A 19,143-nucleotide genomic window follows, 5' to 3' on the forward strand; every position below is an offset into this window, starting at 1 on the left:
GAAAAAGAAGAAGACGAAACAAAGAGAGAAGAAGCAAAATAATCCATTGTGTCAAGAACTGCCATCAGACATACATAGAGTCATGTCGAGAGGTTTCATCTGACATATTTTGAGGCATACTGAGAGGGTACATCCAACATTCACAGAGCCACTTCGAGATGGTCCATCCAACACGAGTTATGCATAAAATACCCCAATGTGTTGAGATTAGACATTCGACATGCAAAGAGCTATGTCAATATTGTACTTCCAACATGGTCATTTTTTAAGTTCATAATTCATTATTTTGAAAAGCATTCATTAGGGATGAGAAGTATAATCTAAATCACATTTTAAAAAAATGGTTTAAAATTAATTTAGTTGGTTTCAAAGGTTTACTACTGAGGATTCCTTGACATTTTTCATATTTTTGAAAAATATAGAATTTTTCGATAAGATTATGGTTATTGGAGTTGTGCCTTGAACTTTCAACGCTTTGGTTCACCATAGAAAACAACGAAGTTGAAGATGAAAGAGAAATATAGAGAGGGGGTTAAGTTTGTAATGACCTAGACTCATAATAATATAATATTGTCCGTTTTGGATCAAAACCTATACGACTTTAAAATGCGTTGTACCAAGTAGGATATGATTTGTTTTTATAGTCCATGTTTTGAATGTTTTCCTCTTCAATGTGGGACTAACCACATTCTTCTCAACCATTCAACCTTGCAACGTGAGGACTCCACTTTGACCGTTCGATCTTTGTAGTCCTTTTTCACATCTAGCCAGGCTCATCAACGAGATTGCGAAAATATTCCCATCAAACAGGAAGAGTTATCATCGACTCTGATACCATTTGTAATGTCTCAGGTCCATAATAATATAATATTGTCCACTTTGGATTGAAGCTCATACGATTTTAAAATGTGTTGTACCATGTAGGGTCTGGTCTATCTTTATAACTTAGATTTTGAACGTTTACCTTTTCGATGTGGGACTAATTATACTCATTCCTATCATTCCACCCCGTAACTTGACAATTCCCCTTTGACTCTTCAATCTTTGCAACCTTTTTCCAAGTCCAGCCATTGGCGCATTGACGAGGTTGTGACAGTTCGTGGGGGTGCCTTTAACAATAAAATTTAAATTTTTTTAACTTGGACTTGCTTTTATATTTTTATTGGTGTGTCAATAAAAATTCCCATCTTACTAACTTAGTACGGCTAGCTTGGTTCATAAAGCAAGGTCGGTTGAGTAACAAACTTGAAAAGTAAGAGTATATTTGTACTAAAAATGCAACACATAGGTCTACTCGATAAATCTTTCTTTTATTTATAATTGTTTTGAGATTTTATTTATAATTCTTTTGGTGTTGAAATTTGACACTTTTAGTAGAACATGTCCTAAAAATTGAAAATTTTTTCTTAAATAATAGACTATTCATTTTAATTCCAAAATTGGTAAAATATTATTTTTGAAATTAAAACATCTGGAAAAATAAACCTGTGAGTGTTGGGCACAATGGCCCATCCCTCCAAAAGGGGAAAGGTCTTGAATTTAAGCCCCCTCGTTGGCCACTCACATGGATTTATCCCTACTTACTTGATATTTGTGGTTTGTGGGGTATTGCATGCACTCAAGGTGGGTGATTTGGGCGATATATGGTGCTCTAAGAGGCCAATTGCCACGTCCCTGCTAAGTTTGAAACCTGTCATATAAAAAAAATTTGTAGAAATTTTGTTTTGTCATATTTCAGATTGCTAACAAGGGTAAGGATCAATGTTACTGAAACAAAGTAGAAGCTAATCTGACTTGTAGTAATCAAAATATATAAGCAATTTTTATTACAGCCAAACATATCTTATAGTAATCCTTTGACTGGGTTTGAACTATTGGAATTTAATGACTGAGATCATAGTTTTATAATTCAACAAGTTGATTGGACTTTGAGGTGATTGCCGCAAAACTCGATGGAACCAACTTGTCGAACAAGTTAACTTTATAATGCATCGAGTTGGATCAGAAACTTGACCATCATGTATAATAATTTTGCGGAGAACAAAAATAATTTTTTTTAGTTATAACCAGGTATCCATGTAGACTATGAATCGCACCCATATATGTGCTTTGCTCAGTCCATAGATCATGGTCTTGTCTAAGGACTAGTCCCAGGGGATGTGCAATGCCCGCACATTACACGCAGCAGGTAAGTGAGGGTGCGCTCTCACGCGTGGTCTCTAAGAAATTAATGCTCATACTGGGTATCAAACTCACGATCTACAGGCATTAACCACTTATCGATCTGAAATTGCCATTGAGCCAACCCCTCGGGATTTGTTATTTTTATTTATTACCTAATTGCACTAGTGAGTTTTCTATTTGACACGATTCGGTGGACATTAGATAGTTTTAAACTATGGTATGGTAGGGATCATTTATATGAAAATATTGATGGAAAAAAAAGGAAAGAAAAATGATTTAGGGTATATAACTTCTCTTATCTTTTGTTTTTTTTGGGGGAAAAAAATCCCTATTTTTTTACCTAAAGCAATTTTTTTCTCCACCAAACTCTCTTGAAAATGATTTTTCTATCTCCCAATGTTATTCTATGATGCAATCAAACAAAGTTCGTGTCACCAAGGAATTCAGCCATTTCATCGAGAAATTCATTTTTCTAAGCAATATGACATTAAATCATTTACTAATACATTTATAGACCGTCTGATCGTTTTTATTTTTTATTTATCTATCCAAAGTCAATCATGACCTAATCAAAGTTCTTTTCATCAATCTATCTTAAAAATCTCATCTCTCCTGTGCTTCTTAAGTACCCACCACATTCACTTCCATAAAACAAAGCAAGATATGCTACCATTGTATAAAGTTTGCTTTTTTATTTTGATTGTGTAGGTATGTAATATGACCCACTTGACAATTGTGACTAATCTAGCTTATAATCATTATTTAAAATATCGTTTCGTTTTGATTTGTATTGGTTGAAACATTTTTGTTTTCCAATCTTTCGAGATGAAACACCACTGAAATTGAAACATTGATTTTTTTTGTGTTTGTTTAAACTTTGGATTTCTAGTGAATCTAAAAGAACCAAAAGAGAGTGATTGGGAGATACCAACTCGGAGAGATCTAGAAGAGAGAGAGAGAGGCGGAGCTGGTGGGGGCAATTACCCCCGCGCCCGAACTTTGAGACACCCCTTTTTTTTCAACTAATTACATGCCCCCACTCCCTCACCTCTCTACCCATTTGCCCCCACACCGTCACCTCCCTCCAATTTTTGTCCCCACAGAACTGACACTCCTATATTTTCAACTAATTACATGCCCCATTTGCCCTTACACCCTCACCTCCCTCCAATTTTTGCCCTCACAGAATTTTGAGACACCCCTATATTTTCCACTAATTACATGCCCCATTTGTCCCCATTCCCTCACCTCTTCTATTTTTGTTGATGACATTGCCTCTTGACCGTGACTTCTCAAATATTAATTGGAAATGACCTAAATATCATTTTCTTCAATTTCTAACTAAAAACCTCTTAATTTCTCCCTAAAACCATTCATCTTCACTAAACAACTAACCATAATTTGCTCCCATTATAGGAAAATCCTGGTTCCGCCCCTGGAGAGAGAGACATGATCGTCGGCACCGGTGTTGGAGTTTTGGAGTTTGGTCTCTCCTTCACCTTCATCTTCTTCTTTTTGTTTTTTTTTTTACTCAAAACAAAACCATGCTTTCAACTAAAATATGCCATTAACCACAGTCTCCTATCAAAGACTTAGGGATTTAGGGAAACTCCCTCCATTTTTAGGTAATAGTTCAAAACCCCCCTTTATTTTCAGACTAATAACATGTCCTCTGACTTGGGTCTCCTCTGAAAGACTACTTTTAATGCATCGTAAATTTCGAAAACATTTTAACAAAACGATATTTTAAATTATGTTTATAATATAATAAAAATACAATTATATAAGTAATTTTACTATTAAAATGAGAGAAGGCTGTGTAGAAGTGGTTTACTACCAAAATTTGGATCTGACAAATGCACCCACTTTTATATTTAAAAATATAAAAATATCGTTTTCACCATGTAATCTTTGAGAAAAAATAAAAGCTGCTATTGCCCTCCATCAAATTTTACTTATTATACCCAATTAAAAATAAAGAAATAAGTAAATGGTCCAGAATAAGTAAAAGTTGGTACCAATAGAAGCTTGTAACGTTTGAAAAAGTGTTAGATTTCTAATTTTTTGGGTTTATGATTTTATATGAGGCTAATTGTAACCGTAAACAACAGCTGAAATTGTTTGAATGAGTATTATAATGTTTTGTAACGTTGAGATTATAATTTTTGAGCCAAACCTTTCTAATGTTTGAAGTGTCTATTTTAATCTTTAATTGGAGTGTGATAAGTAAAAGTTGGGGTGCCGATAACAGCTCTCTTAAAAAATCCTTTTAACTAATATTTCAAATTATAAATAAGCCCTTCCAATACATGTGCGTTTGCACATACCACCTTCAAAGTAAATATGTATTATAAATATATTTAAAAAAAAAAAAAAATACCCCTCAAAACTGATGTTTGATTAAACACAACAAGCAAACACATATTTCTAGAGTTTATTTCACATATAAAAAACTCAAACCCTAACCCTAACAATTGTAGTGAGGGGGTTACCGGTTTAGCCGGTATAGATGTGAACACCAACGGCCAAGATGAGAATGGTGAAAGCAAGGAAGAAGATAAGGGTGTGAACGAAGATGGCTTTTCCATTGGTCTTGAAGCTGCCGAACTCCACGTGTCGGCTGTTTCCCGGTATCTGGAAGAGTACACCAGGTGAGAGGAGTACGAACAGAAGTACACCGATTAAAACGGGTGCCCAGTCCGCCATCTTTCCCGTATAAATGAGAGATCTCGACGGGAGTGGACAGAATACTCAAACTGGTTTGAGATCTGAGATTGTGAAAGTGAGGTAGGTGGCGTGTTACTTTAAGTGGACAGACAAAAAGACGCAACTGACCCTCTCTATGTTGACTATTACGAAAACACCACTGGGCTTTGAGAAATGGATCGGTATCAGGTCCAGTACCCCACTCATTTTATTTTTTTTATTATTTGATATTTTGTAGATACCATTGCACTTATGCTTTAATTTGAGATAATCCTGAATTTTCAAAATTTTGAGATGCACCCCACCTTGTTTTCTAATTGATGACTGCCCCTTTTGAGCTATTTTTCTTTTCGGGACTAACAGAAAGTGACCTAAATACCCTCATTTTCAATTTGTAACTAATTTTTTTCTTCCTAAAATTAACCATCTTCAAGTACTTCAACCTCAAAAATTAATTTTGATCTATTTAGATCAATCTCAAATGCATCATTTTGAACATTTTCTTAATCTATTTTATAAAATCTTAAAATTTTCATCATCTTTTACTTCAAAATCCTATCTTGTTCTTTAGATTTAAAGGTTAAAATAGGATAAAAATTTTGTCCAAGAAATTGATGTTAATTGATTTTGGGAATAGATTGAATTTGAAAGGTTTTTTTATTTTAGATTGAAGAGGGTAATGAAGTCAAATAAATTGTCTAATAGATAAGACTATGGTCAAGGGGGCATGTAATAGGGGTTTTGGTGGATGATTGAGAGAGTCAATGTCTTTTTAAGATGGCACTGCCCCTAAACTTAGGCCTCCTCTCATAAATTAATGAGAAATGACTTATATAACCACCCCCTCCCCCTCTTTTTTTTACCTCTAATTAAAAAAATACCTTTGAATTTTGAATTTCTCCCTAAAATCATCCATCTTTAGACTCTTCAACCTTCCCATTAACTATAGATTGCCCCCACCACTACAAGAAAATCCTAACTCTGCCCCTGACCATAGACCCCCAAAATGCCGTTATGATAAAACCCTTAAAAGTTTTTTTTTTCCCCCCAAAATTTGATTTTCAATCTCTACGAGGCTAATTTTTTTCAATAAAATTAAATAAATATAATATAATCTCTAAATAAATTTTTTAAAATAAATAAATAAAATAATGAAGTTAGTTTGGGCATGCTGAAACAAATGTCGTTTATGATCCAAATTAGAGGGAATATAAAAGTTGAAGATTTCAAAAAATCAAGATGAAAATCAAAAAGAACAAAATTATATGGAGGAATAAGATTCCATTGGCAGTGTATATGGTTGGATTGGTTGAATTTTTAAAAATATTAAGTGGAGTACAGCGGGTTGAGCTCACCACCCCCACTAAGTAGTGCATTAGTTTTAAAAATCACCCTCAATTTTGATAATGAGACACCTTAATACTTTAATCACAAAGTCATCATTAACCCTTGAAGCCATATATATACTAGTCAAGATGCCTATACATCAAAGATAAGATAAAAAAGCATAAAAAGGCAATAAAAGTGGATGGTTAATTGTTTTATTTTCTAACTTTATAGGATTCTTATTCTGAAAAATCATACATTATTTGGCATCCAATGCCTTCAATCACCATTCTTTTAATACTTGTTAGAAGCTTTTCTTCTCTTTTGTCTTTTTTACTTCTATTGTAGCTGAAGTGTCTCTCCTTAATTCCCTCTAATTTATAGACAAAAACAACACAAAGTTAGTGAATTTGTGGGGGTAGAATGAAAGATTGGGCTGCTCCAATTGTAGCTGTGGCCTTATTTGTGTTCCTATCACCAGGACTGATGTTTCAAATGCCAGGCAAACATCGGCCAGTTGATTTCGTGAACATGAAGACTAGTATGATCTCTGTATTGGTGCACGCTGTCCTCTACGGTTTGCTTCTTATGCTTTTCCTTGTTATTTTACGTGTTCATCTCTATGTTTAGAGAGATCGATGAAACTATGTATTTGAGAGATGAGAACATTTTGGGAGTTGTGTGTTCATTAGTTTTCAGCTTTTCAATCGAATTGAGCAACCGAAAGGGCAGAGTTTGAGTTCTTTTAAATCTATTAATTTGAGTAGAGTTTTTCATGCAACGAAACACTCCTTTGTGAAACAAATGAAATAAGAAAGTCACTTGAACTTGATCTATTTAAAAACCTTAGTTTATATCAATAATACACTCTTGTAAGCCTCATTTATGAAGTATGATAATCAAGTTTGGATTCAGCAATTATTCGGTGACGGTGCAATTTAGTTTAATTTGAGAAAGATTCAAAAATATGTATTTTTTATTCATCCATTAATTTGGAGAATCACTGATTAAACGAACAAGTAAATTTAAATCATGCAACCATGATGCACCAAATTTTTACATGGAATAGCCTTTGAAAAAAGAAAAAACCCAAACCCTGGGTCTTTGTCCAGAATGAACTAATATAAAATTATGAGTTTACAAAAATTATCTATGCACAAGACGACTGATAAACACGAATTCACGATCTATCATGTTCTTGCTTTCATGCAGTCTTTGCAACTCCATGATTTGATTCCATGAAACGCTTATTATAGATTCGATCTTTAGACGATTTGAATCCACGAACTGCAACACTTGATTCAAAGAATCCAACTCCATGGATCACAATAACACTCGATTCCAAGAGCAAATCCACAAATGACTTAGGGTATGATTGCTTGATTTGATCTCTCAAATTCTTATAAATAAGAACGAAATTTTAGGTTTCAGAAAGTTTGCTAGGGTTCAGAGCATCAATATTCAATGAATTTTGTTTCTATCTGATCTCTTAAGCTCCATGTGAACCCTATATATGAAAAATCCAATGTATAGGTAGAAATTCAGAGTTCTAATAAAATTGAAATTTTACTTACCGATGGATTGGACCAACTAGTTGATCAATCAATTTTTACACCTTATCGATCTAATGAAAAAATTAGTTGATCGATCGATATAGGTAAAATCTGATTTTTTTAATTTTTAAAATTAGAGCTAATTTTGAACTTTCATTTTCAAATCACTTATGGTATGCTGACCCCTAAATCACTAATCATCTTAATTTCATGGAATTGAATGATCTTGAAAATCTTCATGTATACGTCTTCAACCCTTTAGGTAGGGGCGGATTTACAGTGGGGGCACTTGCCCCCACAAGAATTTTCAATGTCTATGGATTAGTAAGCTATCATGACAGATTTTAGTGGCCGATAAAAAAACATGTTACTATTACTCCACAAAATATATATATATATATATATTTCCACTCTTTGTTGCCCCCACGACTATATTTTTTTCACTCTTGGTTATCCCCACAAAAAAAATTGCTACTCTTAATTACCCCCACATGGGCAAGATCCCCGCTTTGCCCCTGCCTTTAGGTGACTAAAAATGACTCAATGTTTTGAAAACAAAATATGCCAACAAATAATTTTCTAACAGCCACAATGTGTGAGCTCACGACCCTTACTAAGTTAGTCGGTCTAGAATGGCTCGTTCAAAAATCAAATTTTTTTTAATAAACAAATATGTCTATTTGAAGCACATTGCGTCAAGGAAAATGCTGGAATGACGACACAAAGGTGACAAAAATGATGTGGTGGCACGCACATAACCATTGATGCTTTTTACTCGTATCTCACGGAAAAGCATCTATGGTAATGTGCACCACACCACAAGTTTTTATCACCCCCAACACGACTCTTGCGGCAAAGACAAGGGGGATTGGTAACTTAAACAACAGGGAAAAATACTTGGAGGACCTTGACGAAGGGTTTTCTTTCTTAACAGTCCTTGAATTTTGGACGGTAGCTTGATAGTCTATTTAGTAAATTTTTTTTATTCTTAATGGTCCCTCGTTATTGTCGAGCTCACCACCTTTTTCTTATTGTCGAGGTCAATATTTTTATTGTTGAACTAACCACTTATTATTGTCAAGCTCGCCACTTTTTATTTATTGTCGAGCACACTGCTTTTTATTGTCGAACTCGACGTTGTAACAACCACCCATTTTTTTTTTTCGAGATTTTCGATTAAAATACATGAAAAGATCAATTAAAAACTTGACATAATGACTTATATAGATGATGTCAAACCAAAAGAATCATCTTTAATCGGTTTTCATCAAAAAAACGAAATCAAAAAAATTTTAAAAATCATAATTTTTTATATACGTCTTCAAAATACTTTTAAAAAAATCTCTTGAAAATGACTTTTTTTTTTTAGAGTAATCAGGGGTTTAGGGAAACCCCCTGACCAGAATATATAGACAAGAGAAAAAAAGTTACACTCTTGCATAAGCAATCCCAGAGGCATCCTCCCTTACAATAGAATTCATCTGAGACGAAAAATCAGAAGCGAAAATGATTCTAATGTCTTGAGTAGTTAACAATTGGGAGATTGAAGTCTAGTAGGTGTTTGGATAGGACTCCTTGGCTACTTCTGAATCTTGCGGGGAGTTAGAAGTCGTTTGGATGCGTTTGTATGAACTACTCCCTCGAAGAGTTACTCCGCGCAAGAGCAAGAAATTACTCTTTATGAAGAAGTCAAGAAAACCTATTTCTCAAAACTCTTCTTGCGGGGAGTCAAAATCTAACGGTTCATTTACCAAAATACCCCTAACTTTATTAATTTTCTATGAAAATATTTCTAATTCATTTTCCCTAAATCAACAAAAGAAACATTTATTAATATTAATTTTTTTTTTTTAATTTTGAGTATAATGGATTTAAACACATTATATTAATATTTATATTTAAAATATTATATTATATTTATTATATTATATTATATTTATAGTTAAACACATTATATTAATATTTAATATTTAAAATATTATATTATATTATATTATATTTATTATATTATATTATATTAATATTTATAGTTAAAATGTCAAAAATAATATAGTTTGAAGGCATATTATGACACTAAAAGACAGTCTGTCAATTTTTTTTAAAATTTTGAGTATAATGGATTTAAACACATTATATTAATATTTAATATTTAAAATATTATATTATATTATAATAATATTTATTATATTATATTATATTAATATTTATAGTTAAAATGTAAAAAACAATATAGTTTGAAGGCATATTATGACACTAAAAGACAGTCTGTCAATATTTTTTTTTAAATATTATGTCAAAAACAGTCAGTCAAATTTTTTTTTAAATTTAAGTATAATGGATTTAAACATATTATATTAATATTTAATATTTAAAATATTATATTATATTATATTAATATTTATTATATTATATTATATTAATATTTATAGTTAAAATGTCAAAAACAGTATAGTTTGAAGGCATATTATGCACAAAAAGATAAAAAACAGTAACTGGTATAATATAAGGGTATTCTGGTCTTTTTTCTAGAAGTCATGAGAAGTCAGTATGATTTCCAAATAGACTTCCAGCACAAAAGTACTTCTGCCAGTACTTCATAGAGTTGATTGCCAAACGCCATTTCTGCACAGAATTACTTTTCCAGCTCCTCCATAGAGTACTTCAGCTTCTGTTCTTTGGAAGAGTAGTTCTGCTCCTGGTATCCAAACAGGCCCCTAGTGTCTAGAAAATGATTCTAGTGTCTTCTTCCTTCTCAAATCATTTACGTTAGATTAAAGTCTCATAAAATCGATTGGGATGTTATAATTTAATTTTTTGAATGAAAATGATGAGTTTCAACGCTTAAGGAGCATTCGACGTATCAATTGTGAGAAAAAAAAAAGAAGAAGAAGTTTTAGTAAATGAAATATTAAGAAAAGCCCTAAAAGTTAGAGACTAATTAAAAAGAAATCCCTCCACCAGGGTCTTTCAAGTAATTTTCCCTAGACAATATGGTTGGGACTTGGGACCTAGAGAGAAGCCCATCCGTCTTTCCCAACTTGCAAAGTGTAGTTCCTTTCCTGGACACAGAGACAGAGAGAGAGAGAGAGTTCGTCTCCATTGATTGATGGCGAAGGATAACGTGCGCATGGAGGTGAAGGATAACGTGGAGCTCATCCAGAAACTCATAGAGGAGAAGATAAATGAGAAGAACAAAGCCTCAAGCGATGGCAGCTTCGTCACAGATGATCATGAAGACCAGCTTTTCCTCTCAACATTGCTTTCCCAGGTTTTAAAATGAAAATTATTATTTTTTATTAAAAAACCCCCCAAATTTCCAGTTTTAGGGTTTCTTAAAGTTGCCGAGATTTTAAATTAGAACTCAGTTTGTTTATAAATTGAGATCCTGTACGCCTGGTGTTGGGTAACTTACCCAACCCAACACCAGACGTACTTTACATGGAAGACCCTTGAAACGCACAACGTGCTTGAGAAAAACCCTCTCAAAGTAAATTGGGTTCAGACTTTAGTATCTCTGGGAAGAGATCTCTCGTGTGTGATCGGGTCGGATCGGGTTACCATCATTGGTTTTGTTGAGGTAACAGGTCTAATATACAGGTATTGTTGGTGGTTAACAATTGAAATCCCCTGAAAATTGAACAAAGATAACTTATGAGAGCTTTTATTACCACACCAACTTTTTACTAACAGCACACCAAGATTTGTGTTAATTCTTCGGTGCTATTGTTATACATATGAATTGGGGTACTGTTAGCAAAAGTTGGTGTGGAAATAGAATGTTTCTAACTTATACATGCTCACATGTAAGTGTATGGGTGGAGTGGGTGGGTTTGTATTCCATTTGATTCATAAAAGTTTTAAAAAGCACACCTTTGCCTCTCTCTGATTATGTCTGCCTACTAGAATTTGAAGCCGAAAGCATGGGATATGAATGCATTCATAAAAGAGTCGCAATCCAAAACAGTGTCCCCTTCCTATAGCAACATACAGTATCTACATGGCACGTTTTAATTGGAGATTAAACACATTGGGCTGTGTATAGTGTAGAAAATGGCTTGGTTAGGAGCCCAATGTGTTTGAAACTCCAACCAGAACATTCCATGTAGACGCCGTTCCTATTCTATAGGAATGGAATACCTTACTTGATCTTGATTCTTCATGAAAATATAAGAGTAGTCCTAATGGATTATAAGATAAGATAAAGTCAATTGAGATGGCTTTGATCATATGCAATGAGGTAGTGAGAGCGGATATGAATATATTTGAATTATATAAGACATGACCTTATAATAGAAGATATTTTATTCTATCAACCCCAAACTTTTGGGATAAGACTTAGATGGTGATGAACTTGTGGGCAAGACTAGGGTATTAACTTCGAACCCATCATGGCAATCTCTCTTATGGTGTACTTAAATATTTTTCAAATGGCCTAAGTTTGTAGCCTTTGAGATGATAACAAAGAATTGTTGAAGTTGGTCACAAATCTTGACTGTGTGTGTGTGTGTGCACATGTGCGTGTGTTTTTGAAATAGATAGCACTAGATGTGGTGTTACGTGCTACATATGTGGGTTGGAAATAGACAGCTGGATGTGTCTCTGCATGCACTTGTGTGTGTGTGTGTGTGTGGCTACACGTGCAAGTGTCTCTGCACGCACTTGTGGCAGGGGATGCAGGTATGGGTGCATGTCTGTGTGTGTGGCTACACGTCCACGTGTAAGTGGCTCTGCATGCACTTGTGGGCAGGGATGCGTGTGTGTGTGATAAGGAAACTTCTGTTAACAAATGCAGGGTTATTGCACCCCTGTATACCAAACAACTTTACTTCTCAGCTCTATGTTGATTTAACAGCTTAACACCTTCATTTGTTAACAACAAATCCTTACTCCTTACTCCTACATAAATCAATAGTTACTAAAACCTTTATTGCCAAACCTCTATTCACTCTTATAACAGTTGGAATCATTGAAGGAAGAAAATACTCCAAAGCTCCCAGAAACACCAACAGAAACAAAGGATGCACCTTCTTCTTCAGTTGTCAAAGTGGAGACTAAAGATGAGACTATTAGAGGATCAGATGGTGGAAGCAAAGAGATGGGAACCGACGAGATAGTAAAAGAGTTAAGAAATTTAAAGAGACAGAACACCATCACTCATTGGCTTCTTTCAATCATGATCATTCTCACTGCCACTTGGCAGTTATCCGAAGTCAAACTCATACTAAACGTGAAGAACAAATTGAGTGACCCTTTAAGATCGGTTCGAAGTATGTTCACAAAGGTTGTAAAGGATGGTGAACCCCCTCTTAAAATACCAGAGCTTCCTCATATGGATTTCCATGTCTTGGACTCGAATGGTGAGGACGTCTAAATTCTATCTTCCAAGCAAATCAAAAGTAAGTGAGAATATTTGTTGGTTTAACTCTATTTTCTCTTGTATGTAGTACAAGTATTTCCTTCTTTTTGTTGCATACTTTTAAAGATGTTGTAAATTGTTTTATGTGATTTAAATCAAAATCTTCATCTCTAAATTGGCATTGTGGTTAAGGAGATGCAGATGGTATTTACAGGTCTGTAATTCCAGACCTCTATGATATTACTGGCACCGAAGGTATGGAAATAAGTCCCTTTTTGATAGTCCTATAGAAGAACATTTAGTTGGAGTTGAGGTTGAGTTTTGTAGAGGAAATTGGCATTACTATAACTAGCGTTGTGATTTGTGGAGTTTAATAGTACTGGTCAACAAGGAGGTACTATAGATCCAATCACGCATTCATGCCAATCGAGCTTTTCCAAGGGTATTTTCCTAATTTCATTAATATTATGTAAAACCCTAGTCAGGTTTCCTAGGGTATTTTTGTTTCTCAGTTTTGGTGAAAGGTTGTAATCGCGAGTTTTCCCTTCATAGTAGAATCGGTGCGATCCGTGGTTTTACCTCAATCTTGAGGGAATTATGTAAAATCTTTGTGTTTCTTTGTGTGATTGCATCTTCTCTTATATTTGTTTTTCGGTTTGTTTTCTTGATTCGATTGCGCATGTTTTCTTTGTACATGGAGTTTTGGCCTTTCAAGCATCGATGGGTTTTTCTACCTCAAGTTGTGTCTAGCAAATTTGATCCTAGCTTTCATCATCATTATTGTCATCGAAGCCATATATCCGAAAGATTAAAGAAAAAAACTTATTATTCCCAATTATACCAAACATAATTATATCAATAGCGATGAAAGCGAAGGATTTTTTAAAAACTATATCTTTGATCTTGGATCATATTTATTTAAATATAGACGAAGTATTGTTTTACTTAATATAACTATTAATATATTAATTAAATTTGTTATTTTCCTTAAAAATTTAGAAAATTGAAATATATCTCTTCATTTGATATTGAAAACCCTAAATTAGATAAGGTGCAGATAGTGTTGGCTGATTTGTGGACATATGATCTTTGGTTCATTGGGTGTCCATGCGGGACCATCTCCAAAAAAACTCACACACATCTAATAGGACTCCTTCCATGGGGAATTAGAGTCCTAGAGGACTTAAGAGTCATTGTTGCACTAGGTTTTTCCAACAAACGAGCCACCCCATGTCTATAAAAGGGGTGGTAGACTCGTATGTAGAAAAACACAGAAAAAACTCTCTAGCTCTTTCTGTTTTTTTCTCCTCTTTAAGTTTGGCGGGAGATTTTGTATTTCTATCAAGGACCCTAAGGTTTAAGGAGTGGAAGTTCGTGACTACTCTAGTAGCGTCGATGTGACAGGTGTTTGGATTCCATTCTTTGACGACAAGCAAATGTGACACGATTCAAGATTGGATCTTCGTTGCGCTAACAGATAGGCTCCTAAAACTCTTACAGATGCACGACATAGGAACAACTTGAGTTGACCAACTCTGCAGCAGGGATGGTTGTCCAAGGGTTTAGTTATCTTCCCTTTTGACCCAAAGGCGTGTTTACGTATCCTTTCTTAGCTTTCCGCTTATAAATGTGGTACTTGCAAATGAATGAGCTTCCATTGAAGTAGGGTTTCCTTCCCCCACAATGGGACGTCCACCAAGTATTACTTTTATATCTTATTTGAGATTTTAACAACAATTCCCCTTGTTTGAATCGTGTTCAATCCATGAACATGTCTAGTCTCATCTCCAACTGAGATTATTCGACCATTCTCATCCATTTCCAAATTCATATAAAAGGGGATAAATCTACTTTCTAATAGATTCGTGAATGGAGCAACTCTAATAAAAATTTCTACTAAAAATAAACAAATTTGATGGGGTAAAGAGACCCCAAAATCACCCTTCCTTAGTTTTGTGAAGGATAAGCTCAAATGATAAAATAACACTAAATTTAAAGTATAAAAAAAATTGTGATTTAATCAAAAGGTACTCTAAAATAGTGATTTAATCGTGACTTCCTAAAAAACTATTGCAGATTTTTGTCACTATAGCCCTTGCTCGCTCCTTCGATGCAAAAATACCTCAAATCTTATTCAAAGATCTCTCTTATGTAAAGAGACTACTATGTCGAGTTTCATTTTCATTCTCATAACCATATTTTGGGTGAGGTTACAAATGTGCATTTTTATTATAGATTGTAATTTTATTTTTTTTCTTTCTACAATATAATTGGCCAAATCTTCAGTCGTGATAATATGACTACCCTATTTGGCAAACTCAATCAACTACCTTGAAGTGACAAGTTCAGGAGACATAGATCGTCATTCCTTGGGATACCCTATAAAAAGTGTATCTCGAGGGAATTGTGTATCCCAAGGAGCGAAGATCTACGATTTTTGAACTTGTCATGCCAGATAGTCAATTGAGTTTGCCACATGGGGTAGTCAGATTATCACGACTCATCTTCCTAACATCGCCTCACTCTCGAAAAAGAAAAATAAAAGTGCCATTATGATCTTCGGCCTAACTTCAACATGCCATTAATTAATTTGACCAACGTATTTGGTGGATCTTTGCATTAAACCAAATATAATTTGTTAAGTGATCCATTGTTGTTATATCTTAGTAACCTAAAAAATATATACCCAAATCCCATGGACAGAAATCACCCCTGAAAACACTTAAATCTAATGATCACGAATCAGTGATCGAGTTGATCTTTTTTATTTTTCTATATAAATTCTTGGAATAATAAAACTGAAAAAGTGTACCACATGACATTTTTGGAGGTAAGAAATGTTTTGAATAATGATTTTTTGATGCCCCCCCTTTGACCTACGCCCCTGATAATTTGCCTCACATTGAATCATAAATATTTTCTTATGTATCCCGAGGTCAATGATAGGGGCATATGTCAGAGGGGGCATCAGATTATCACAACTAATTTTTTTTTTGGTCCGCTCGATTAAGTGAGTTATGATTTGTCATTTTAGGGTTGAAATTGGTTTGGGACTTTGGGTCATTCGAAGTACCCCTCCACATTTTATTGAATATTTGAGATACCATCTAATATAGACTTGATCTTAGATCTTCTCTAAGAGACTAATATAAAATTACCTAAATGCCTTCTTTTCAAAACCCTTGATTTTTCTCCAAAGTCCGTTGTCTTCAAGTTCTTGAACTCTTAACAGAATCATTTTTTAACTCAATCAATTTTTACCTAAAAATGCATTGTCTTTTATTTCCCCCAAAGACTATCTTCTAGTTCTTGAGTTTTGTTTGTTGAAGGAGAAATGACCTTAAAGTTGAAAGTGAGGATGTAATGTTTATATGTAAAGGTTGAAGATGACTGATTTTGGAGAAAAAAATCTAGAGTTTTTTTATTATAAGAAGATGATCTCATCAGGGCATTTAGTTCATTTCATGTTAATCTCTTAAAGAAGACCAAAGTCAAGGGTTTGTCTCACAAAAATCAAGGGTATCTCTCATATTCAGCTTCTATTACCACACCAACTTTTACTAATGTCACACCTATTCCTATGTTAACTACCGGAGAATTGCACGCAGTTGATGCAGCGTTAGTAAAAGTTGGTGTGGCAATAGTAACTCTCTAAAAACACTTATCAGAGCTCAATGTACGAATTTGGCTATTACGTGTCCTCTAACGATAGGTGACTGATGATGTCTCTGAACACTGATGGGACTTGGGAGAATCATAGAAGAGAGATCTGTCAGATCCAAACAGACCAAATCAAACAATGACGAGAGAGAGAACAAGGTGTGTCCTCTATTCTACCTAACAGAGTTGCAAAACACAGCTGTGAATAGGTCCCACAAACCTCTCTTCTTTCTCTCTCAAATTAAAAATCACACTCATTGCACCCCCGCATTTTGTAAAAAAAACGCACCCCACTTTAAAAATAAAATAAACCCTAATGGATCCATTGAGTAATTTCTTATCCGTGGATTTGAATGGGTGTGGGCGTAGTGGCTAGGGTCTCTCTCCAGTGATAGGAGGAGATTGCAGGTGCCTTGAGGATTAATTGGATTCTAAGTGATCCGAATACTTTGATTTCAAAAATAAATAAATGATAGTTAATGAATTTCGTTCAATCAATGATTAGATTGAAATTTTATTTAATTGATTGGATTCTGGTAAGATTCTACTTCAATTTTGTCGATTAATGTGTATATACTTTTAAAAAAAAATTATGATTATTTTAATTAATCACATGAGCTAAATCCCAAGGGTTGATTAGATGGCCAAAGCCACATCTTACGAAGCGAAGGTCTTGAGTTGGAATCCACCATAAATTATAGGAAAATGCTGAAGTAACATTGAAATTGACATCATTTCAGACATTGCTGACGTGGATGTGTTTATAGAATCAAAGATATTTTTCATCAAGATACGAGTGATAAGCATTTATAGTTCTATACACACTAATATCCCAAACAATGTCAATTTCAATGTTACTCCAGCACGACTCTAAATTATAGGTGCTTACTCGTTGAATAGCATTGATTTTTCCATGAAAAAATCAAAGGACTTTAGGTTATAGGATTGAAGATGAGGGCATTTAGATTCCCTTAGTTTATCAAAGAAGAGGAAGACCAATACGTAAATATCTCATCTCTTAAGAAAACATAAGAAGTATTTCAAATATTCACCAAAACTTATAAGAGTATGTCTAAATCACCCAATAATTTTAATAATAGAAAGAATATTTAATAATTAAATCTTCGTAAGAAATTAAATATATTTAATATCATCTTTTAAATATATATATATATATGGTCCCGTTCGCCACCCTTAGTTTTACCACACACTTTAACAAACGCGTTTTGTCTTACATGGGTTAGAAGTTTCGGAATGAGCTGATTTTGGTGAGGATGATCTCTATGGTGAGGAGATCATCCTCACCAAAAATCAGCTCATTCCAAAACTTCTAACCCCATCAAAATTGATTTACAAAAAATGGACGGTCCACGATTTTTCATCGTGTAAACATGGGGCTAAACATTTCGGAATGGGCTGATTTTTGGGGAGGATGATCTTCTAATCATAGAGATCATCCTCACCAAAAATCAGCTCATTCCAAAACTTCTAACCCATGTAAGACAAAAAACGTTTGTTAAAGTGTGTGGTAAAACTGAGGGTGCTGAACATTTCCCTATATATATATATATATATATATATATATATACAACAATTTGGGAAACTAATCACTAATCTCGACGATGCGGTCAAATTGATGTTCAACATAAAAGTTTAAAAAATCAAATCTAGTGGCCTATTAAGAATTAATGGGTCAACAACTCAGAAAGATGCACCTCACCTGTTTAATTGCAAGAATCAAGTATATTCTTCGAATTTTATGATAAAATTGGCTTGGTTAATGATTGATTAATTTTTGTGAATGCTAATTCTCTTAAAAATAAAGAACTGTGATAGTCTTGACTTACCCACGTGGCATATTCAATCAACACCCATGACATGACATGTTCGAGAATCGTAGATTTGTACACCTCGGGATGCACAACTGCACTTCCCCATAAAAAGTATATCATGAGGGAATCGTGTATCCCAAGGAGTACAGATCTACGATTCCCAAACATGTCACGTCAAGGATGTCAATTGAGTATGCCACGCGGGTAAGTCAAATCATTACGACTCAAAAATAAATGAAGTAATTTAAGAAAGGAAATTTTAGTAATACCCTTTGCGAAATTAGATATATTAGGTTTATGGAAAATGCTGAAATAGCATTAAAATTGGCATCGCTTCTCACATTGTTGGTGTGAATGTATGTATATAAATGCTTTTCGTCGAGATACGAGTGAAAAACATCTTTGGTTATGTGTGCACCTCCACATTAACAATGTGAGAATCGATGTCAATTTTTAAGTTTCTCCAGCATTACTCTAGGTTTATTCCCCTATGAAATGCAAGATTAGGTTTATCCTCTTAACTGAA

The 19,143-nt window shown here is 34.1% G+C and overlaps 3 protein-coding genes across 5 annotated transcripts; 2 read left to right on the top strand and 1 right to left on the bottom strand.

The window, feature by feature from the left end:
- Window positions 1-4,561: 4,561 nt before the first annotated feature.
- Window positions 4,562-4,890, bottom strand: LOC147405413 (uncharacterized). Its single transcript, XM_086433160.1, has one exon. The coding sequence runs from the start codon at window positions 4,888-4,890 to the stop codon at window positions 4,681-4,683; it is 210 nt and encodes a 69-aa protein (XP_086289286.1). The 3' UTR covers window positions 4,562-4,680.
- Window positions 4,891-4,940: 50 nt separating this feature from the next.
- On the top strand, window positions 4,941-6,959 carry LOC147405414 (DUF3339-domain containing protein). 2 transcript variants are annotated; one of them, XM_086433161.1, is made up of 2 exons: window positions 4,941-5,079; window positions 6,565-6,959. In XM_086433161.1, exon 2 carries the CDS (start codon window positions 6,640-6,642, stop codon window positions 6,844-6,846), a length of 207 nt encoding a protein of 68 aa, XP_086289287.1. In that variant the 5' UTR covers window positions 4,941-5,079; window positions 6,565-6,639; the 3' UTR covers window positions 6,847-6,959. The 2 variants fall into 2 exon arrangements, with proteins under 2 accessions (XP_086289287.1, XP_086289288.1); XM_086433162.1 differs by having other exon boundaries at window positions 6,601-6,959.
- A 3,833-nt stretch (window positions 6,960-10,792) lies between these two features.
- LOC147405415 (uncharacterized) lies at window positions 10,793-13,783 on the top strand. Of its 2 annotated transcripts, XM_086433164.1 has the most exons (3): window positions 10,793-11,037; window positions 12,727-13,165; window positions 13,340-13,783. In XM_086433164.1, exons 1-2 carry the CDS (start codon window positions 10,876-10,878, stop codon window positions 13,138-13,140), a joined length of 576 nt encoding a protein of 191 aa, XP_086289290.1. In that variant the 5' UTR covers window positions 10,793-10,875; the 3' UTR covers window positions 13,141-13,165; window positions 13,340-13,783. The 2 variants fall into 2 exon arrangements, with proteins under 2 accessions (XP_086289290.1, XP_086289289.1); XM_086433163.1 differs by lacking the exon at window positions 13,340-13,783 and having other exon boundaries at window positions 12,727-13,300.
- The last annotated feature ends 5,360 nt before the right edge of the window (window positions 13,784-19,143 follow it).

This window comes from Akebia trifoliata, chromosome 3 (assembly GCF_017979445.1).
Source record: "Akebia trifoliata isolate Shusen 1 chromosome 3, ASM1797944v1, whole genome shotgun sequence".
In the NCBI taxonomy this organism is placed as follows: Eukaryota; Viridiplantae; Streptophyta; class Magnoliopsida; order Ranunculales; family Lardizabalaceae; genus Akebia; species Akebia trifoliata.